Source organism: Cheilinus undulatus, linkage group 21, assembly GCF_018320785.1.
Source record: "Cheilinus undulatus linkage group 21, ASM1832078v1, whole genome shotgun sequence".
Classification (NCBI taxonomy): domain Eukaryota; kingdom Metazoa; phylum Chordata; class Actinopteri; order Labriformes; family Labridae; genus Cheilinus; species Cheilinus undulatus.
This window is the reverse complement of record NC_054885.1, coordinates 23034461-23058506: the sequence shown is the minus strand read 5'-3', so window position 1 is coordinate 23058506 and position 24046 is coordinate 23034461. Positions and strand designations below refer to the sequence as shown.

Sequence of the window (24046 nt, the reverse complement as noted above, 5' to 3'; positions counted from 1 at the left end):
GGTCAATCTTTAAAAGTCTTCCGCATTAATAAAGAGTTTAATTTACAGAAGAGGATGGTAAAAGCAAGGGGCAAACAGTAAAAATGTAGTCTGTGAGAGCTGACAGGAGGGGTTATAACCAGGGTTAAATTAGTCCAGGCTGCCAGCTGCTCTAACCTTCATGTTTGAAGCAGATGAGGATGTGAATGTTTTCTTTCATGCTTTATTCAATGACAAAACTGATTAAAACAGTAAAAAATGTTTTGTCAAGGGCAACACGTAGACAAACACAATATTAGAGTTTCTTTTGTTGAATACAGTGTCTGTGTTATGTGGATGGTCTGACTTTGGGATGGATTAAGCAGGTAGGGTATCAGCAGTCCCACTCCATCCCAGTGTCCAGTCTGTTTAGTGCTCTGTGACCAAGGATCTGTTTAACATCTTGCTGGGCCCATAAAGCTCATTTGATAATCAGGCCCAGCTCAAAGCCAAACTTTAAACTTAAAAAAAAAAATCTGTGTATAAAGACATTTAATGCTACTTATTCATGTAGATTAGTTTAATTTGTTTTAAAAACCACTTGATTAACTTCACAAATATGAAGCTAAACCTTTTAAAAACCTACATTTGTGTCTTGGGGCCCCTTAGTTGGGAACCACTGGCCCACGCCCCTAAGAAAGCTCGCACCGGCCCTGCACTTGTGTTGTTTTCACAACACTGAGCAGCTCCCTCAGCTGAGCCGCGCCGGTGGCGACCCAGAGAGCAGCAGCCATCGCCGGGCAAGTAAACCAACACCTGTCCGCCACATTCCCTCAGCTCTTCTCCCTCCCGTTTGTCTGCTGGAGGTGCTATGAAGAATAAACACAACCAACAGGTGAAGACGGCGGCTCAGGACGGACTCGACATGTCGAGCTTCGAGGTGACTCTTCAGCAACTCAATGATCTGTTGACGGACGACAGCGGCTTTTACAGCTGGCCGACAAAACACTTCCACGAGGTTTATCCGAGGATTTTCGTAGGCAATGCGTGAGTGGGAGCATTTTGATAAAGCTGATGTTTGCATGCTTTGTAACGTTTTTTCACGTGGGGACACTTTGAATAGGTTAACAGTGAAAAAGTGGTCCTTTATTTTCATGAAACACGCGCCAAACAATCCTATTGGGAATCCCTTTTTCGATTTTAACAACCATTCCCAATTAAAGCGACACTTTTCTCGAAATACCTTCAAATAGGCTACCAAAAATGTGAAGACAATGTTTTTTTCGATTGTCCGCCAAAACTATCGATCACATTATCACATAATAATTAAATTATTGCCTGTCACAACAAATAACGAGATTAACCTGCATAAGGATCACCACTGACATGAGTCAAACACAACATCTGCCTGTTAACGAAGGTTTTCAACGTCCTGCTTCATGTGCTTTTGAATAATCTGGGGTAGCCTATTTTAGGAAATCGATGCCACCATGTCACATAGAGATAATAAGGCTAACACTCATTGACCATAAAAATAGATTTCTAATTTAGTTACTAAATATCAAACACATATTTGAAGGCCTCTGTCTTGTTGCAATCCACAGAAGCAGAATCATTATGGTTGCTTCAAGCTTGTTTAATTTTTTAAGAGTTGGTTGCAATGTTATGAACAAGGCAAAATGGAGCAGAGGGAGAAAGGACAGAGCTGACAGGGATGTAAGATTTGAAAATAGCTTTAGCTTTTAACCTGTAATACCCCTTTGCATTAAAACATCACCAGTGACCTACATTTCAGTCTGTCCAATTATCATTCCTGACCCATCTCTGTTTTGATAATATTAGATGAGTGGGTTAGAAAGCACACACTCGCAAGACAGCCACACACTGTCACTCAGTCAGGCCTATACTGTGAACTATCAGTCAAAGGATGTGATGTGGTCTAGTGAGAAATCAGAATAATATTAGCATTCAGAACAGTTGCACCCTGCAGGCCAGTGGTAAAAATGCATGCTTGAGGCACTTCTATATTCCTTTACAAAAAGAGGTCCCTATTTGTAAATCTACTGTGTCAAACTCTGAGTCACAAGTCATGAGAAGAGTCACTCAGGTGGGTAAAACAGCACATACACTTACTGGCCACTTTATTAGGGAACACCTGTTCAGTTATTTGTTAACACAGATAGCTAAACAGCCAATCACATGGCAGCAACTCAGTGCACTTAGGCATAGACGTGGTCACGACGACTTGCTTAGGTTCAAACCAAGCATCAGAATGGGGAAAAAAGAAGATTTAACTGACTTTGAAAGTGGCATGGTTGTTGGTGCCAGACGAGCTGCACTGAGTATTTCAGAATCAGACAATCTACAGGGGGATTTTCATGCACAACCATCTCTAGAAAAAGAGCAAATGGTCCGAAAAAGGGAAAATATTCAGTGAGCATCAGTTGTGTGGACGGTAATGCCCTGTTATTGTGAGAGGTCAGAGGAGAATGGGCAGCCCTATTTGTTTTTTGAAGCTAACAGCTGCAAGCTAGTTTAGTAATTTGAGCAGAAACAGGGCGACAGCTAGCCAAAAATGATTAAAGTCAGTGGCTAAATCTTAGCATAACATTTTAAAATTTAGGTTTTTATACACATTACCCAAACAAGATTTATGAAGTAAGACTGTAAAGATATCAGGTGTTGGTTAGTTTGAATGTTGGCAAAGGCAAGCGTTTCAGTCTCTAACTGAGTCAAAGCTAACTGATGGCTATTAAAAATGAATCACACTGATAAATCTTTTAAGAAAGGGAACTAGCATAGTACTAAAACTGTCAAACATTGTATTAATCCATAGACTGTTTTACCCTAGACTTTTCAGCTGCTTGGGGCATCGTGCCTTAGTGTTGACCTATTTCTTGTGGCTCATTAAATCCTGTTTGTCAAATAACATGGCCATACCTCAGTATAATAAAAATTTTATTGAAATCCCTGTTTAAATGCAGCTAAAGCAATTGTATGAAAGATTTCACGGTAGTCTTAATCACTGATCAAATCTGCTGTCCCAGTGGCTCAAATGTTACCTTTCCACACAAATGTTGACTATTTCTCCTTCGAACAAAACCTTAAACCTTCTTCATTTGCATCATGTAATTGACTTGTTCTTTAAATTTATAACAGGAAAGCTGCAGGAATTAAAAAAGCACCCTAATATCTCTGAATTCACCTTACTGTGTGAAACCTTACTAATCCTACAGATTTCAAAGATTTTAACACCGTGAAGCATTAGTTTAGATGACGGGTAGCTAATTGAATAATAACTGACTTTAAGGAAGTGTAGAGATGTACAATTTTTCTTGACTAATTAGTTTAATAAAAGCTTGTTTACGATTAAGATTGGTGCAAAAAAGCCCTTTTCACAGTGCTGGGGTTGATCAAGGTTTATTGACATGTTCTACAGTACATTGAGCTCCACATGAGGCTTACAGACAAATGTGTGTCTTAAATATTAAATGGTCTTGTCTAAAAGCCTTATAAAAGAAGCTTTTAGATGTCTTTTTTTCCAGCACAGTGAGTCATGGTAGTGTGCTTCAAGTGAGAAAGCCTCTCCAGAGCCTTCATAAAGGAGTGATGATTGACAGAGCAGGAACACTTTTATCAGTTATATCAGAGCAAATGTTTTTACAAAGATAAATATGAACACACTAATGCATCAACATCGATTAATGGTTAAAAAAAAAAAAAAACATTCAGCACACATATTTCTGTCTGAATAGATTTTTTTTGTTTTGATATATCTGTCCTGGTTCCACTGTGCAGTCTGGAAGCCTGCTAGACTTTTTTTGTATGTGTGGAGGCGTGACGTTGCACCAGTGTGCATGGTTCTATTTTTAGCCCTTCACATCTAAGAGGCAGGAGGTGCCAAGTGGAACAGCAATCCCAGAGATTCACAGGGAGAAGGAGCAGATCTCTTTATCATAACAGTGCTTTTTATGAAAGAAAGAGAAGGTAAAATAAGATTTTATCATTCCAAGGCATACCTAAAGTGCTTCCTGAAGCTCATCACTAGTATTTATGCTCTTAATGAGCTAAATGCCATGCAAATGTAATGCATATATATTTCAATATCAGTAGTTTGTTCATTACAATAACCAGCTGGTGGCGCTAATGCCAAACTCAGGTGACACTATGCATTGTGGAAGAGGCTGAACAAGATGTTCTGGTTAAAAACACCAGGGAAACCTCAAAAGATCAACATGTACCAAAGGTGATAAATGTTGCATTTATGTTTGCTCATACATGAGTTAGAGGCTGGTTACAGACTCCTCATCACTGCATGAGACCTTTTTATCCTCTTATTTTTCACTCTTCAGTGCAGCTGAAATTTCATTAACAATTAATGCAGATTTTTCATGCAAATTACATCGTTTTTAAGGCCTTTTGATGCATTTTCTTTTTTTTCTAACCTTATCAACACAATGTCACAGAAAGTCATGGTTATCTGTGGCTATTTTAATATCACCTGCTTCATATAGTATGTAGTTTAACATCTGCCAGTTGACGGTTATTTTCCAATATGCTGGGCCTGGTTTCCTGTCATGTAAAACAGAAGTATTAACCTGATCTATCCCCACCCACTCTACCTACCCAAATTGTCTTTCGATTTCTGGTCTAGGTATTGTTTTATCCCCTCACAAAGGAAGCATAAATGATTCTGAATCAATTTCACCCACTTTGTTGCAAAAGGAAAATGACAACAGGTGAACTGGCGATGTGAAAGTAACACAACCCCCCCAAAAGGGAATGCTTATACACATGGTGACCATCTGGACTGATTGTCTAGTTTTGTGTTCTGCGAGAGCATTTGTCACTGCTGGTAGCATGAAGCCATACCTTTAGCCCTAAAGACTGGCAGATACACGAGGAGAGCTGGACAGAGCTGTTGTACAGCATCAGGAACAGAAGGAGCATCAAGCCCTACAAAATGACCTGAAGGAAGTTACTTTTCAGACCCAAGAAGGTGGCACAAGGGTCTTATGTCCTAATTGGGAGTTCAGCCATTGATACCTTGTTTTTTTCACAGACAAGAGCAGATTTGGAGTTGTATGAACGAGGCTGGAGACAGCATGGTGAATGTTAATCCATCTGTAACACCCAGTTTGAGCAGTATGGCTGTGGACCAGTGATGGTGTGGGTAGGGATATATTTGGAGGATGCTGTAAGGTACAACAAGGAAATTGTCAGAGCGATTGTTAGACTATACACTAATTCTGTGGGCCCTGGGTGCCTCCTGGTGCAGGGTAATGCCCACTTTCATTTTGAAAGCGTGTGTAGGCACCTCCTGGATGATGCACCTGACTGGCCCTCTCCTTTCCTTGACTCAAATCCAATAGAGCACTTGTGGGAACTATTGGTGCATTAAACACTGTCAAGAATCACCAGAGGCTTTCTAAAAGCTTGCTAATGCCCTGCTATAGGTCAGGGAGAAAATGCCCCTTTGCTGGACACCCCACAGACTCAACAAGAGCATGCCAACACAATTTTAAGAGTGCATACAGACAGGCAGGGGCTGTACTCTGCAGAGTCAAATGAACACAAGTTGAATCCGCCAGTGATTTTGCATTTTTACTTTGGTTTTCAATCCAGCCAGTAACGGAACATTGATTTTGGTTTCAAATGGAGTATGGCATAAGTATAAGTGGAAGGGGCATGGGATGTGTTGGGACTGGGCCTAAATGTCATCTTGTGCTGCAAGTGCAGCCTTATGAGGAGATGCTCACTAGTTACACTGTAAGAATAACATATTCAGGATTTTTGGAGCTTGACCTGTGTAAGGGACAAGAATTCTTGATCTCTGCTGCCACAGTTTAGTTAAAAACAATCCTAGCTTTTTTATGTAACCTGTTAACCCTTAAACTCATTTCAGTTCATCACAAAAATATGGTAAGCCAGAGAAACAAAATGACAAATAGAATTTTAAACAGCGTTCACATAAAAAACAAAGTGAAGCATCAAGACACTCTTTTAGAAACACTTTTGAAAGTGTTAAATATTTCAAAATATGACAGAGCTGCAGTAACTCTTGAAAGTCAATGCAGTACATTCTGATGAAAAATATGCTCTTCTCAAAGTCAAGGATGATAACTCAGTGGATGACTTCACTCATGGTACAAATGTGCATCAAACTCCTCTTTCACTAGATCTGGGGAGAGTTTACAGCAATTGACAATTGAGTGGTGGATCAACATTGTCAAATAACTCCATTGCTGAAGACAGTTCCAAACAGAACAGACTTAAACTTATACTTTGAGAGATAAAATCAACCATGAAATGTTTAACCCTGAGATATCAACACTCTAGTTTTGCTGTTTTGGGATTTGATGTTGAATCACTCTCACTATACTAGTGCATCTCAAAAAAATAGAATGTCATGAAAAAGTGCAATATTTTTTGTCTCTCTTTTCTGAAAGTAAAACCCATATAGTATGTAGAATTGTTACACATAGAGTGAAATATTTCAAGCCTATATTTCTTTAAATGTTGATGATTATGGCTTACAGATAAGAAAACCCAAAATTCAGTGTCTCAGAAAATAAGAATACTACATGAGATCAATAAAAAAAAGGATATTTTAAACAGAAATGTCAGGCTTCTGAAAGTATGTTCATTTCTATGCACTCAGTACTTGGTTGGGCCTCCTTTTGCATGAATTACTGCATCAATACGGCGTGGTGTGGAGGCGATCAGCCTTTGGCACTGCTCAGGTGTAATGGAAGCCCAGGTTGCTTTGATAGCGGCCTTCAGGTCATCTGCATTGTTGGATCTGGTGTCTCTCGTCTTCCTCTTGACAATACTCCATAGATTCTCTATGTTCAGGTCAGACCAGTTTGCTGGCCAATCAAGCACAGTGACACCATGGTCATTGAACCAGCTTTTGGTACCTTTGGCACTGTGGGCAGGTGCCAAATCCTGCTTGAAAATGAAATCAGCATCTCCATAAAGCTTGTCAGCAGAAGGAAGCATTAAGTGCTCTAAAATGTCCTGGTAAATGGCTGCTTTGACTGTGGACTTCAGAAAACGCAGTGGACCAACACCAACAGATGCCATGGTAGCCCAAATCATCACTAACTGTGGAAACTTCACACTGGACTTCAAGCAACGTGGATTCTGTGCCTCTCCACTCTTCCTCCAGACTCTGGGACCTTGATTTCCTAATGACATGCAAAATGTACTTTCATCTGAAAAGAGGACTTTGGACCACTGAGCAGCAGTCCAGTTCTTTTTCTCCACAGCCCAGGTAAGATGCTTCTGATGTTGTCTCTGGTTCAGGAGTGGCTTGACACAAGGAATGCCACATTTGTAGCCCATGTCTATTGGTCTGTGCCTCAGTCCAGCCTTAGTCCACTCCTTGTGAAGCTCCCCCAAATTCTTGAATGGATTTTGCTTGACAATCCTCTCAAGGGTGCGGTTATCCCTTTTGCTGGTGCACCTTTTCTTACCCCACTTCTTCCTTCCACTCAACTTTCTATGAATATGCTTGGATACAGCACTCTGTGAACAACCAGCCTCTTTAGCAATGACCTTTTGTGGCTTACCCTCCTTGTGGAGGGTGTCAATGACTGTCTTCTAGACATCCGTCAAGTCTGCAGTCTTCCCCATGATTGTGTAACCTACTGACCCAGACTGAGAGACCATCTAAAGGCTCAGGAAACCTTTGCAGGTGTTTGGAGTTCATTAGCTGATTAGGGTGTGACACCATGACTTTCCAGTGTTGAACTTTTTCCACAATATTCTAATTTTCTGAGACACTGAATTTTGGGTTTTCTCATCTGTAAGCCATTATCATCAACATTTCAAGAAATAAAGGCTTAAAATATTTCACTCTATATCTAGCAAGTCTACATAATATATGGGTTTCACTTTCAGAAAAGAGAGACAAAAAATATTGAACTTCTCATGATATTTGATTTTTTTGAGATGCACTAGTGTGCTACTGTGTAGGGAGAGGTGGAAAAAGCAGACGAGCATTGTAAAGTACAATTAGTCAGGTTAAAACTTACTGAAGTAGTACCCAAAAAAACAACTCAATTATAGTAATCTGAGTAAAAGTTAGTTGCTTTCTACCCCTGATTTTATAGAAATAAAACTGGCTTAAAACTAAGATCTGCTTACAGCATCACATAGGGCCAAAAGTATTCAATTTCATGTTTATTAAACAATTTTGATAATCATCACAGTTTGACTCACTGTCATTTGGCTTTGTACATTAAAACCCATAGACCTGTGAATAGTCCCAGGTAGAGTCACTAAAGAACAAAGTGCAGGCAAGCTGTAGTGCAAACTGCAAAGTTTCAGATTGTTTCCTTCCTTTCCTACACACTGCATTAATAGTACATATAAAAAGTAACACAAGTGTTTTAATTTTGCTTTCTGATCTGTTGCAGGTTTGTGGCGACAAATGTGATGCGTCTTAAGCGTCTGGGGATCACTCACATCCTGAACGCCGCAGAAGGAAACTCCTTCATGCACGTCAACACCAATGCTGAGTCTTACGCAGGCACAGGGATCATCTACCACGGAGTACCAGCCAGCGACACGGACCACTTCGACATCAGTGTTTATTTTGAAGAGGGGGCTGACTTCATTGAAAAGGCCATGGCTTACAAAAATGGAAAAGGTCAGGGAATAAGAGAGCTTGACATAACTGAAGCTGAAGTTTTGTTTGTTTATGTGCGTCAGTGTTTTTCATTTAGTTAATTATAGAGGTGAAAAATTAAAGACCTTTAGAGCATTTACGTAAGAAATCTGTAAGATATGAAAACAAAATTTGAAGTCTTTACTCTAGCATGCTATTATATATAAAAACTCACATGTACATGCTAATGCTTAGCATATTTTAAGTATACTTTCTGATGCAGAAAAGTACGAAAATGTGACTACAGATCTGTCATTTTTTTCCGTTCTTTTACTGTTGTTAATCAGGTCAAATGTAAACTTGTGCCTGTACTTTCTTTCTGCAGGTAAAGTATATGTTCACTGCAGGGAAGGCTACAGCAGGTCTCCTACCTTAGTCATAGCCTACCTAATGCTTCGCCAAAACATGGACGTTCACACAGCCCTGGCCATGGTGCGACAGAAGAGAGAGATCGGACCAAACGATGGCTTCCTGCGGCAGCTCTGCTGGCTGAACCAGAGGCTGGTTGCTGAGGGAAAGTTCTGGAACAAATGAGTCCACAAGGATACAGATAGATGTCTGTCAAAGAGAGCAAAGTATGTGTTTATTGCACATCACTTTCTTTCACTTATCCTACAGCTTTAAAAGCCACAGATCTGTGAGGGAATGTTCTCAAAGTGAGGCTAGAAGGAAATGAGATTAAATTTTCTCTTACAAAGGCTGACAGTATCGAGTGTACTTAAAGAACAAGATAGTCCACCTCACACACAGACATTTGACATGTATTTACAACATTTAATCTGTGCTTACACCATCGTTGGTTACGTTGGTAATGTGCTCATCATGTAATGTAATGTGTAAATCCAGGTGCACTGAAGTGTGTTACATACACTCACTTTATTCCAAATAATAGATTTATTTGCATATTTTTCATGTTCTGTATACTTAGATATGCTTCCCTGCTGCTCACTATTTCAGAAGAAAAAATTTACTTACTGAAGTATGTCGTTATGTATTTAAAGACCTGATGAAACAAAGATGGTGGATCTGATATGATTCCTTCTACTGCCTTCTCATATTCAGCCTTTTATTCACCATCTCCATCCCTCCTCTCATCTGGCAATGCTGTCTTGGTCTTGGCCTCACTCCTGCAAACACTGCCAATCTCTCAGTCCCAGCCAGATATGTTGTGGACACTGTGATTTTTCTTATTGAATCAGATTTTCAGGATAAAAGAGAATGATAAGAAGATATTTTTACCTAATATGATTGAGAAAACTGCTAGATCTTTTATCTTGTATATTGCACTCACATCTAGAAGCCTAAGTCAAAAAGTGGGATGCTGTCACGGTGCTTTAGACGAACTCTCAATGCTGTTTTACACAGTGGAGGAGAGTGAATTAGAATTAAAGAACGCGCAAAAGAGCTGCTCATGCATTATTCAAACAGCAAAGAGGAGCAGGTAGGCATTTTGGGGAGATATATTATTAACTACTTGTAATCTAAGTTAGGTAAGGAGTCCCTGTTACATCACTCAAACACTGCCAGAATGTTGAAATGTTTGCCACTAATGCTATTGGATAACTTGTAAACCACAACTTTTGCACAGTGATGTGTTTACATTTGTGTGTCAGAGTATTTGGATTTTTATATTTTACAGCTGCATGCTTTTTAATGTATGTGCGAGTCAAACACACATATGTAGCCATGTATTATACTGGATCACAGTGTGCTTTATTGTATGTGTATTGTTGATCACTATGTGCATTACAAGGCCTGTAACTTGTGAATCATCATGTGCATTACTGAGTAGGATGTGATTTAATTAGTCATATCAGTAGGCTTTCATTGGGTCTCAGATGAGACTATTTTTATGAAGTGCACTTTATCTAATGACACTTGTGATTGTTGTCGCTCTCTTTTCATACGTTCAGTAATAAACTGAAATTAACATGACACATTTTCTCTGCGAGGATCTTTTCATTGCAGAGGTTTGATTCATCATTTAGAGTTTTTATTCAAGGTGGGCTGTCAGCATTCTTTCGCATACAAGCAAAGCATTTTAATTCAAATAAAAGACCAAAAGAAAAGCTTACTTATTCAACGTTCAGGGACAAAAGGTTCCAAAAGATACAATGTAACACTGTAAGAGGCAGAAAACTCTACTGGAAACACTGTGAGGTAAAATGTACATCAACAAGGAACACTGCACATTTAGACCAATTAAACAAACTCAATTAGTAAGGTACACAAGATGCAATCAAGCACAGCTGTGAGGAAACGGCAACCTCCATTTAAGCCAAAGCACAAGTGAGAAAACTGCAGTTCCTTAGTTGACCACTAGGTTGGCTGCAAAAGCACTGCAAGTCATATGTGCAGACATTGTTACATGCATGGGCAAATGAAGGGGCATGTAAGGTGGTTGACTAAAGTGACAGACTGTAGATTTCAGAAAACAAAAGAAAAAGAAAACACAATTCATTTATCTAAAATAAAGTAAATCAAACTTCTGTCAATAGATTCAGTTATAGTCTAAGCTTAATAGCGTACAATGATTTCTGTTTTTAGTTTATACCACGACAGTGTAGATAGATGTACAGCAGGTAAGTATGAAATATTTATACAATCATTTTTTGCAAAATTAAGTCACCTGCTTCTATGAATGTAAAGAAATGAAATCACATAAGGACAGTGCTGACAGTTGTTCATGCATTGTTCAGTTTAGTCAAAGTCTTAGTCTTTACATTAAAAGCCTTTTTAATTTTAGTAATTTTCACAATTATTCTCTTTACACCAGCCTGATTGTCATCTTGCAAAAATAATTATAAATGAAAAACACTCATATTGATGCAATACCAAACCTCCAATCAACACTTTAGATAATTTATAATACAGTGCTGATAAAAAGTATTTACACCGTTGGGTGTTTTACCCTTTTATTGATTTTATAAATCAATCATGGTCAATTTGTCTTTTTTTTTTTTTTTTTTTTTACAAAAAAACCCCCAAACCTCTTTAATGTCAGATTAAAGACAGATTTCTACAAGGTCATGTCAACTAAACTAAAATATGTAATGTAAATAAGCAACTGCATAAATATCCACCCCTTTAAAGTAACTGACCTAATTCAGCAGAGGTTTAGCCAGTTGCTGCTAGTAGTCTCACAATTAGTGAAATGGTTACAGTGAATGTGCCTCAGGTGGGTGAAGTATAAAGACACCTGTGTCTGAAAGGGCCAGTTTCTGATAATCAGTACTCTTGGCTATCATTGCACCATGATGACAAAAGAACACTCAAAGCAACTTAGAGAAATGTTATTGAAAAGTACAAGTCAGTGGACTAAGCATCTCCCAGAGTTCACTTAAATCCATCATTAAAGAATGGAAGGAATATTGCACATGTGTAAATCTGCCTAGATCAGGCCGTCCTCACAAACTGAACCATGCAAGAAGGAGACTAGAAACAACACTACCTGTTCTTCCACTTTTACCATCAGTCCTCTTTTGCTTTCCTTCTCCTACTCTCTTTCCTTCTTTGTCCTTTGATATTTCTTTTTCTTTCCTTTTGTTTCCTCCTCTTGTCTTAATTGATAATTATAATTTCTTTTGGCACATGCCTTGTCTTCATTTTGTTTTGATATCTGTATTAATTTGAAACTAATCTAGTTAACATCTCGGCACAGAAACTGTGTTTGTTGTCCTTTGAAATTTTATGTTCGTATGCTTTGTTGCTTTGTTTTGTGTTGTATAGCACTTATGTCACCTGTTTTGTTTTCACACCTTGCAAAATTAAAAAAAATAGTTACATAAAAAAAAGGGGACTAGTGAGAGAGGCCACCAAGACACCCATGACTACTCTGAAGGAGTTACAAACTTCAGCAGCTGAGATTGGAGAGATTCTGCTCACAACCATTGCAACAGGTTCTTCACCGGTCAACCCTTTATGGGAGAATGGTAAAGAGAAATCCCCTGTTGATGATTGCTCATATTAAATCTTAACAAGAGATTACTGAGAGGCGTGTGGAAGACTTCACTGTCAAGTGGAGGAAAGTTCTTTGGTCTGATGAGAACAAAATGACGCTTTCGGCCATCAGACTAGGTGCTGTGTTTGGTGGACACCAAACACTGCATATTACCACAGACACACCATCCCCACTGTGAAGCAGGGTAGTGGCAGCATCATATCCCAAGGCTTGCCTCTGCATTTAGACCTTCTACCATAATGAGGGGTACTTCATTGTCCTGTGGGCATGATGTCAAACCGAGTTCACACTGTATGACAGTATGGGTATGGAGGGCGGGGTTTGAGAAAGGCCCACCAGCTTTCTTAGTTTGGTCTTAGTAAATGATATGTACTAGTTAGTAATCATTTTGTCCTGTAGAGGGGGCACTTGGACTACTGTTTTGAGCCAGTGCTGAGATCACTGAAGGGTCACCAATAGAAACTCCATGTTCCTTCTGGTTAACATGATATCAAAATATTAGAAAGCATTAAATTGGGGAACCAGAAGCCTTGTGGTTGTGTCCTTGGCCCCATGTGCTGAATTGTTGGCCTTGAAGCTGGCAGCCTGGGTTCAAACCTGGCTTGTGCTCTTTTTCCACATGCTATTTACCTCTCTCGCTCACTCTCTCCTCAGCTTCTGACTCTATTCACTGTCTTATCTGCACAAACAAACAAAAATAAAAAGCATAATGACGACTTGCAGGTGAAGTGACTCACACTGATCATCTCGTTACAGTGGCGCCTGTCAGCAGGGCAGATATGAACATGCTGTCCTCAATGTTGACATGCCAGAATCAGATGCGGTATGCAAGCGTCCCTAACTACCAAAAGTGATCCAAGAATGGTAGAGCAGTGAATCTGCAACAGTGTCATGGGCAGCTCAGGCTCATTGAGGAGGTTATGGAAGAGCCACTAGAGCTCAAATGGCTGAAAAAGTTCATGATGCTTCTGGTAAAAAGGTGTCAGAACATTCAATATATTGTCTGTTGTCTGTACTTACCATGAAAACCATAAATAGGTCTTTTGACATTCTTTGTAGGAATTATTCAATTACTGTGTTTACACAAAAGTGCACCAAAATTTAAAGAAGTATCTTCTGGTTTTGTATTCCTGTTATCCTTTCAGGCCCCATAAAACCTTCTGTTTTACACCTTCCTCTAAATCAGTTTGCCATGCCATCTTAATAAAAGAAAAATCCAGACAATATTTTAATTGTGTCTCTGTATCAGCTAAAATTGAATTTTATCTATTTATTTATCATTTCATCTAGGGGCTGTGAAAAATAAAATGGGTCACATTCTGTTAACGTTGGACTTGTATCTCTTTAGTAAACCCTTGACAGTAAGGAGTTGCTGAATCAAAACAAGAAAACAAAACACACATCTCTAACTAGAACTCCAATGCCTAATTTTGCCTGCTTCTAAATCCCTAAAACCCTGCTAAAGGCCTTTTAATAGACTGCTCTTCTTAAGGAATGTGTGTATGAGTGCATTCCACAGGTTTTCAGGTCAAGCCCCACTTTGAGGCCTCCCTCCCCCTTTTCCTTTTTCTTTCTCTTACTTACTTTTTTCTCTCTCTCTCATCTGTTTTCAAATATGGAGTCCTCAGCCTCTTTCTCTCTCTCTTTTTTCCCCTGTGTGTCCTTCTGTCCCTCTCTGCATCTGTCCTTGTGTGACACATGGAGCTGACACACAAGGCCATGTCTGTCAGGAGAGGAGGGTAACTCTTACATAACACCAGTCTGCATGAATGAGCCCGTGGGGGCGGGGCGGCCATGTGTTTTCTAGTGTGTGTGTGTGGCAGAGATTGAGTAAGATCAGGTGGAACTGTTAATGGAGATATGACCACATGTGGAACCTTGGCACATTAAACATTTTTGGGGGAGGGGGTGATCTCTCTCAGTCATGTTATAATGCACGTGGACGCATTTCTGAAAAATGTGAACAAGATTTTAAAAATAAAGCTTACAGAAAATATCCAATGACACTATTGAACAGTCATGACAGTAAGTTTAGGTTACTGTTTGGCCCTCTTGCCACAACTCGGCCAAAGGTGCACGATAAATGCCACATCTGACCCACAAGTTGATGCTATCAGGGAAGTATCTAAATCATAAACACTGGTGCTGACAGGCTGGCAAAGGGAAATATAAAACCTGAAGCTGACAGATTCCACTGGACAAAGTGGCTAGTTAAAGTCACTCTTTTTCCTGCATTTGGCTAGTTGGCAGGTGCGAATGTCAAGCCCTGCCGATGAAAGATGACTCTCAATCTCTCTCTTCTTAATGCCTTTTTATTGCTATGTGTTAAAAAAAGTACGCTCTTCAGTCAGCTGAGCAGCTGGTTTATATCCTGTTGCTCATTTGTGTCTACATATGTGAACAAAAAAGTTTGTACCTTCTTGTCAAAAAAAAAAAAAAAAAGGTAATTGAAATAATTTGGAACTAACAAAAAATCAGATAAAATGTTAAGATTTTTTAAATCTATTTTATTATTATTATAATTTTTTTGTACAAAACATTATGTAAAATATAGTCATTCTTTGAGTTTTATGGCTTATTTAATACTAATTTATTTTTTGTCCCCATGCTCCATTTAGAGTTTAATTTATTTGGAAAATATTTTGACAAAGCAGTGTTATACATTATATTATTATTAGTTATATTTTAATGGAAATCACAGAAGAATACTCGCACTATATTTTATTTAATTCAAAAACACAATATCTGACAGCTTTCAACATATTAAAAAGTTATAGAACTAATACTTATCTAAAAAATCATAGTTTTATATCAAGCGTTATGTAAAATTTGAGCTATTAAATCTCAGCTATTCTGAGGATTAAAGGATTCACTCCAACAATTTTTCGAAATGCAGTTAATATTTTTTTAATGAAATATAAAATAGGACATTTTATTCCAAGACAAACCTAGAAGTAGAGTAAAATATGTTGTTGCAGAGAACTTTTCCTCAGCTGTTTTTATACATGTAGTTCTAACAACTGATTGACAGACCATCATGACACAGAAAACTTAATCTATAGCTATTATTTCCATGTTAAAGCAGGTTTTTCTTCATCATAGTGTGAGATCTGTTTTGAAAGATCAGTTTTATTTGTTGACATCAGTATTACCACTCAGTTATTGCCACATCAGTGATTTTAGTTAACTTTGTATTTTGAATCCAATATGGCTGTATGTGTACATATCAGTGAAATTTAAACTCTTACTGCTGGATAGACAAATATTCATTTATTCTTTTATGAGATTAAACCTTTTTTTTAAACACTTGAATTATATTTCTAGTCTTAGGGACAGGTGAAGGACAGAGAGGATTGATGGGCTGGTGACTGAGGGGGTTGATCTCATGAACTCTCTCTGCCTCTTTTCTGGCTCTCTTATTTCTGCATGGCCCTCTCCCTCTTCTTTAGAGTTTCTGCCATGGGCTACCACGCTGAAAAACAAACCGTTTGTTCAATTGCGAATAAAAGAGCTGATTCAGCTGTTATCTGAATTGTTTTGTAGTCCTGAACATGTTTCATTACAACATACCATCTTCTCTGAGGGGTTGTTGATACATCTCCCACATCACACTGATCAAAGCTGATCTCCTTTCTTGGAGCTTTATTTTGCCACAGAGATCTGATCCCTCTGAACGTCCAGGGCTGCTGATTTATGAGGTTCTGCAAAACACAAAATATGTTGACATGTGATTCACAGAGAAACGACCTTTGTAGGTCTCTTGATAAGAAAACCTTTGTGTGGGGCAGTTGTAGATGTGAACTATGAAAACGTTTAAATTTAGGTTAATTTTTGACATCCGTGTATCACCTTTAGTTTGTGTGGGTCATGGGGGTCCTCAGCTCCTCAACAATAAAATTGAGGAAAAAAGATCAGGAACCACTGTCTTAGATGATTGTTCCCAAACTACCTTATTTGTTTGGTCTTTATGTGGGGAAAATGCCTTTATAAATAACAAAGGTAAGTATTTATATATAATGCAATAATTGTGTAGAGATATGAGATAATTCCAGATGACACTAATGGTAATGATAATCAGGCATTAGCAACTGAAATTAAGAGGTGATAAGACGATATCAGGCTGCTTAGAGATAACACTTATAGTCTCTAAACTGACTGATGATATGAAAAGTTGAAATAACTATCAGAAACTTTTATTTTGTTAGCTTTGGTGACTCCAGTAAACAAAATGGTGCATCTTGTCCTGTATTAACACACTGTTCGTGTATTCACACACTGTAGCAGTGATCTGAAACTCAACATTAAAAACATCCTAAATTTGTTGCTGACTTTTAATAATTGATCATACAACTCTGTTTGAATCTTCTCTCTTGAAATTGTTATTTAAAGCACTTTTATGAGGTCAGGCACTGATGTTGGATGAGAAGGCCTGTGTTTCTAGTTCATCCCAAAGGTGCTCAATAGGGTTGAGGTCAGGGCTCTGTGTGTGACCAGTCAAGTTCATCCACACTGAACTCAGAAAATGTCCAAATGTCCTTGAAGTCCTTGCTTTGCGCACTGGGTCAGTCATGCTGGAAGAGAAAAGGACTTTCTTGAAACTGTTGCCACAAAGTTGGAAGCATAGTATTGTCCAAAATGCCTTGGTATGATGAAGAATTAGGATGGTCCTTCACTGGAGCCCAAACCCTGAAAACAACCCCATACGATTATCTATGGTGGCCCTGAAGGCCAACTGGATATATAAATTTAAAGATCCAAAACTACATTTCATAAAAAACAAAAACATTTTACAAAAAAACATTTCACATAGCACAAAATATATTTCTCACTCTCGAATGCCATTTCCAGGAGGTGCCAGTCAGTATGGTAGGTCATAGGTGTAAATATGGGTGTGCCTGGTTGTCTTTCTCTGTTTGTTAGTCCTGCGATTGACTGGTGACCAGTCTTGGGTGTACCCCACCTCCCGCCCAGTGCCAGCTGGGATAGGCTCCAGCCCCCCTGCGTCCTCCAACAGGATACGCTGTATAGAAAATGATGATCCATGATTTCTGCTGTCCTCTTCTTCAAGTCAGAAAAGCAAAAATGCTGGATTAATTTGGGAAGAATCAAACCCATGATGCAGTCAGACAAAGAAGAGCAAGTGTTAAACATCACTATTAAAACTCCAAGTCTCGTTATGTCTGCTTATTAGTACATCCAAGGAGAGTATGGCAGGTACCAGAACTCCGCAAGGACGTTTCAGAAAATAGAGCTTAATATGATTTAGATGAATATCTGATTTTTTTGAGGCAGTGTTTGCTAAATTACAAGTGAATGCCTTCAAAAGCAACTGCTGTTGCTGTTTTGCCACCATGTGAGCCACTTGGAGAAACAGATTATGTTTGTAGCAGAGGCCTCATGCTAGCATGGCCATGTATGATCCATTGAATGTGTGATCTGTTCATGTTTTTGTCACCCTGAATGCACCAATTAAAAGTTTCGTATCCTGAATTAGATATCAATTATCAATGAAAAAAAGACAAGGTAAACAAAAAAGATAGGCTTCAAGCTTTGGGAAACTTGATTCTAATTTGGAGTGCTAGTACTACATTATTGTATTCACGCTCTCTCTGCTTATGTTTATTTTATCTGCTGTAACAATGAGACGCGTCTTGAAAATCATCTTGGTGAATATCGGATGTTGGGGAAACCAGGGGGAGAACGTGGGAAATGAAATGTGGGAAATGGAGGACCCCAGACCCAGAACATCTGGCATAACAAGATGTCCAGACCATAAGTGCTACCCGAATGTGACTTTTAAGTGTCTTTAAAGAAACATTGAAATAAACCTTTATTTTGTACCAGGTGTGAATGTTTTTCACTGTCTGTCATCTCCTGCTGGACTAAGGACAGTTTGATCCAAAAGTGTATTTGTTTCCCACACCTTTAATCATGACTGCTCCTGTTAGCAGTAGATGTAACTACTGATAGAAAGAGGAAATAGAGGATCCAGGTTAAGAAAGGATCTATATCCTGTCTGGAAACAGTTACACCTTGAAGTCATGTTCTCTGTCCTCAGGATGCCCGCTGCAGACTTTGATTGAATGATTGAGATTTAGAGGTACTGGTAGGCGGATTTAAGATAAGCCAGTCTGCTGATTGTTACAAACATGAGAGTGATCAAGTTCTTGTCATGTTTTCTAACTCTTGTCTAAAACAGAGGTTTGGGGAATTTCACTGTTATATGTCATTATTAACACTAAGAAAATTAGCAAAACATATATTATTAAAGTAGGTCTTTTAAGGTATGCTTACTAGCCTCAGAGCATTTTGGTTAGTTTAAATGATTTTATCATGCAACCTGAGAAAACCAAAATCTCTGCTTTTTGCTATTTAAATCAATTATGTACCTCAGTGGTCAAGTCAGTCGCCCCTCATGCTGATTGTTGGGGTTAAAACCCCGGCTCCTATAGTTATATGTTTGAGGGTCCTCAGACAAGATGCTGAACCACAAATTGCTTGCACTGCCACACATTGGTGTGTTAATATCAGTGACCTGTGAATGTATGAATGTGAAGACCCTTTATGATAAACTCAACACAAATCATCCTGATCTCAGCATTAGCAGTATTTCGCTTTGTTACAGTAGCAAGAAAAAAAAACTTTTCCAGCAACCTCGGGCAGAACTAGACAGCCATCTGGCAAAGCTGCACAGGGGTGGAAAGGAGTACGTGGGTAGGAGATGGGGGAGAAGTAGGAAGAGGGACAAGAGAGACAACAAAACTACAAATTTCAAGGTCACATATTTTCCCCTTTTATGACAAGTTTTTATTGGTCTCAGAGGTCCCCAAGACATGCCTGTGAAATCTGTTGCTGAAAAACAGTCCAGAATTAGTTCTTTGCATGTCTGTTTCAGCCCTGCTCAGAACCAGCTGTTTCTGTGTCTGTGTTAGGTGGCTTTAAATGTTAATGAGCTGTATGACTCCGCCCCTGCCTCTGCCCCTTTCAGGAAATGGATGTGGCTTAACGGTTGTGATCTTCCTTCCACACCAAACTCAGCAAACCAGGTCGTTCTAGACCTTGCTTTGTGTCCCAAACTGTTGCTACAAAGTTGGCAGTATAGCATTGCCCAAAATGTCTTGGAAAGCTGAACCCTTAAGGTTGACATTTACTGGAGAAACAGGCCCATACCATTATACCTCCTCCATCAAACCTCCCAGTTGGCACAATACAGTCTAGCAGGTAACATTTTCACCACTCCATTCGATGCTTGGCACTAGACTTGGTGATGTGAGGCTTGCATGCTGATGCTCAGCCATGGAAACCCATTTCTTGAAGCTTCCTACACATTAGTTTTTGTACATTAATGCCAGTGGAAGTCCTGAACTCTTCAGCTATGGAATCAGCAGAACGTTGGCAACCTTTATGCACCATGAGGATCCTACTCTATATTTTTACATGGTCCTTCATTTCATGGCTGAATTGCTGTTGCTACTAAACTCTTCCACTTTCTAATAATATCACTTAGAGATGACACTGGAATATCCAACAGGGAGGAAATTTCACTTACCATCTTATAGTAAAGGTGACATCCATCACATGCCATACTCCTCAGAATAATCCATTTGTATCACTAATGTTTTCAAATAGAGAATGCATGGCTAGGAGCTTGATTTTATACACCTTTATACAACAAGTCTGACTGAAACACCTGAATTCAGTAATCATCAGCTGTGGCCAAATACGCTTGCCCTTATAGTGTACATATTGTAGAATAGAAAACAGTCATTACTCTTTGCCATTCTTTTTAAAAAGCATCACACCAAGGCAGTGAGAGATGTTTTACTGACAGATGTTTTTTAATCAAAGCTGATAAATAAAAAGTCAGGGCTCTGAAACTGAAAAATTAACAAAAAAAGACAATTGTGTTGTTGTTATATTATTTACTGGGAAGTTTCTATTGACTTTTTGCTACTTTAAATCAAGTTTTTGAAACAAGCTTGGGCCAGTCACACGTCATGAGCTTTACAAGTTTGGTTTTGGATTTATGTTTGACGTCTGGGACAAAAAATAGCCATGCCTGTCACCCACCCTTATGCATTTATGAATCTGTTATGTAAGCATGTGCATGGCTGTGAGCATGTGCTTTTCTCTGGATCTGCAAAAGGATCAGATTTATGAAAGATGACAGTGAAAACCAGGATCATCAGTATACTGTTCTTTTATGAGCTCTGCTCAGAGCACTTTTCAAATAGGCTGAGGGGAAAAATCTGTGCGACTGTACGACTGATGATTGATGTTGCATTGATTATCAATTGTGTCTGTGTAAATGGGTCTGCCTCACACTTACACAAACTTACACCATCCATGCCAGTCAGTACCAACTGTGTTCTCTTGTGTTTTTTCAGGGTTAAATGAGGGGATTGGGTTGGGTGGGGCCTGGGTGGGCCATGAAGGATTGGTGGTGAGTGAGATGGCTCATTGTTACATCATCCTCTCCTTGATAATCCTTAAATATGTTTGATAAAGGTGGCTCTTGTGGGTCCTGGAGTTTTTAATAATTTAGGCATATATTTCCAAATTTAGCAAAGGTGGCCCGTGGATAACCCATTCAGAGTGAGCATGTACAGCCCTCAGATGATGCTGAGTCTATAACGATGCTGCACATACAAACTGAATTTTGTGCTATCATTTCAAGCTCTAATGAAATTACAAGGTATTATTGATAGTTTCCTCAAAGCCAAAGTTAAAAGGGGTGCATACGCAATCAGAAACAGCCAGTTTTTTGAGGATCAAGACATACTTCTGGGTTTTTATGCTTTTATTGTAGACAGGACAGTGAAGGTGGAAAGTGGAGAGGAAGAAAGTAAAGAACATGCAGGAAGAAGCCACAGTGCCATAGTCTTTATTCTATGTTGTGTTTATGAGTTAAACATTTATTATTAGTAATTTTTTGCAAGATGTAGTTTATGTTATATAAAGTATTTCTTACGACCTTTGTATGGGAGGTTTTTCAAATGAATGTGCACTATATCCATGTTATGTAAATATGGATCAGTCTATGTGGTGTGTCAGGTTAACAGACAAGCATAATGATGACATTGCAGTGTTAAATTATTTCAAAAAAATAACCTGTTTCTTTTCTAAATTTCCTGAAAAGAAGAGATTCTGGAGATAAGAGGTTGTTCCCCTGATGGTGACATGTGGTTACAGCTCTAGTGTGCTACACTATATTGCCAAAAGTATTCACTCACCCATCCAAATAATTGAAATTAGGTGCTCCAATCACTTCCATGGCCACAGGTGTATAAAATCAAGTACCTAAAGTCCCTAAATATTCCACAGTCAACTGTCAGTGGTATTATAACAAAGTGGAAGGGATTGGGAATGACAGCAACTCAGCCATGAAGTGGTAGGCCACGTAAAATGACAGAGCGGGGTCAGTGGATGCTGTGGCGCATAGTGCGCAGAGGTTGCCAACTTTCTGTAGAGTCAATCGCTACAGACCTCCAAACTTCATGTGGCCTTCAGATTGGCTCAAGAACAGTGCGTAGAGAGCTTCATGAAATTGGTTTCCATGGCAGAGCAGCTGTATCCGAGCCATACATCACCAAGTGCAATGCAAAACGTCGGATGCAGTAGTGTAAAGCACGCCGGCACTGGACTCTAGAACAGTGGAGTGATGAATCGCACTTCTCCATCTGGCAATCTGATGGAAGAGTCTGGGTTTGGCAGTTGCCAGTAGAACGTCACTTGTCTGACTGCATTGTGCCAAGTGTAAAGTTGGGTGGAGGGGGGATTATGGTGTGGGGTTGTTTTTCAGGAGCTGGGCTTGGCCCCTTAGTTCCAGTGAAAGGAACTCTGAATGCTTCAGCATACCAAGAGATTTTGGACAATTCCAGACTCCCAACTTTGTGGGAACAGTTTGGGGATGACCCTTTCCTGTTCCAACATGACTGTGCACCAGTGCACAAAGCAAGGTCCATAAAGACATGGATGAGAGAGTTTGGTATGGATGAACTTGACTGGCCTGCACAGAGTCCTGACCTCAACCCGATAGAACACCTTTGGGATGAATTAGAGCAGAGACTGAGAGCCAGGCCTCCTCGTCCAACATCAGTGTGTGACCTCACAAATGCACTTCTGGAGGAATGGTCAAAAATTCCCATTAACCTTGTGAAAAGCCTTCCTAGGAAAGCTGAAGCTGTTATAGCTGCAAAGGGTGGACCGACGTCATGTTAAACCCTACGGATTATAAGAACAGGATGTCAGTTAAGTTCATATGTGAGTCAAGGCAGGTGAGTGAATACTTTTGGCAATATAGTGTATGTTGGACATAAACCCACCATGCCCTTTTGGACCAGACCCCTACTTCAGTCAGTCCCACATCCTTGTGAAAGTATCTGAAGTGAATATATGAAGATGACACTGACATGTAGGACATTGCTTTTGTAACAACTGTCAGGATAAGATCACAAGAATCCTCATGGCATGTTTTCATCTGTTTAGGCATGACTCGATGTGCACTTGGTAACAATCTCATCTCATTTATTTCATTAGCACCTTCACTTATTAATAAAGAAACTAGTAAAGACCAGATGACCATTTCCCTTGATATTAGACACAGAAATCAACATAAAAACCCTGATATACTGTATAAGAACATTCACATTTCATCTGCATCGATGATCAATGTCTTCATGATATGTCTTTATGTGTTCTTTTAAAAGCTTTTTCATGGAATAACTAAAGTTTGTAAATTGAATTGAACTAAATGAAGCTGCATCTAAATCTAAATGTTTTATTTATTTCATCTGCCCTTGGATACGAAATGTATTCCTAAGTAACAAGTGTCAACTTCGATTTCCCACATTTACAGCTAATGGCATTCAGATTGATTCAAGCTGATTTAATACAGAAGCCTTCTTCTCAAACATAAAATTAGTTTACTTTCTGATCCTGACCACTCTCATAAGGCCGCTTCTGCTGCTGAATGGCTTCAGTATGAAAGCAAAACGATGGAAGAATCTGTTCTAAAGTGGAATGCACCAACCTAGTGGATCTTTGACGTTTTATCAGCAAACTATTAAAGATGAGTGCTTTGTAAAGTGGAAGGAGTGTGGGGTCAATTCTGAGGTTAAACCAGCCATGTCTTGACTCCTGATTATCTCAAATGCAGCTCAGTAATATGAATCTTTTTGTAGCTCATGATTCTATTTGGGTATGATTTTTGTGGGCACAATTCTGTTCATTCAAACCAATCCTTTATTTGTTTCAAAGTAGTGCTATTCCAGGATCCAAACTAGTCTGCTGTGCATTTAGGAGCTGTAAATTATTGTTTGACATTTAAAAAGCATGATAAAATATGTTCTAGACAATGACTTTTAGTATACATTTTTAGTGTTTTTGCAGCTGATAAATAATGTAAATATATATAGAGACCAAAAACAAAGAGGACATCAATTTGTGCTTAC

The 24046-nt window shown here is 39.0% G+C and overlaps 1 protein-coding gene across 2 annotated transcripts; it reads left to right on the top strand.

Moving 5' to 3' along the window:
- Positions 1 to 735: 735 nt before the first annotated feature.
- Positions 736 to 10569, top strand: LOC121529428 (dual specificity protein phosphatase 3-like). 2 transcript variants are annotated; one of them, XM_041817270.1, is made up of 4 exons: positions 736 to 1005; positions 8382 to 8614; positions 8958 to 9207; positions 9695 to 10569. In XM_041817270.1, the coding sequence occupies exons 1-3, from the start codon at positions 830 to 832 to the stop codon at positions 9164 to 9166; spliced, it is 618 nt and encodes a 205-aa protein (XP_041673204.1). In that variant the 5' UTR covers positions 736 to 829; the 3' UTR covers positions 9167 to 9207; positions 9695 to 10569. The 2 variants fall into 2 exon arrangements, with proteins under 2 accessions (XP_041673204.1, XP_041673203.1); XM_041817269.1 differs by having other exon boundaries at positions 8958 to 10569.
- The last annotated feature ends 13477 nt before the right edge of the window (positions 10570 to 24046 follow it).

Excerpts from the sequence above, each read along its gene's own strand:
- LOC121529428 (XM_041817270.1), top strand. The coding sequence starts at position 830 with ATGAAGAATAAACACAACCAACAGGTGAAGACGGCGGCTCAGGACGGA. Across the intron at positions 1,006-8,381 it reads AGGATTTTCGTAGGCAATGC|GTTTGTGGCGACAAATGTGA; the intron begins GTGAGTGGGAGC and ends GATCTGTTGCAG. Across the intron at positions 8,615-8,957 it reads GGCTTACAAAAATGGAAAAG|GTAAAGTATATGTTCACTGC; the intron begins GTCAGGGAATAA and ends TTCTTTCTGCAG.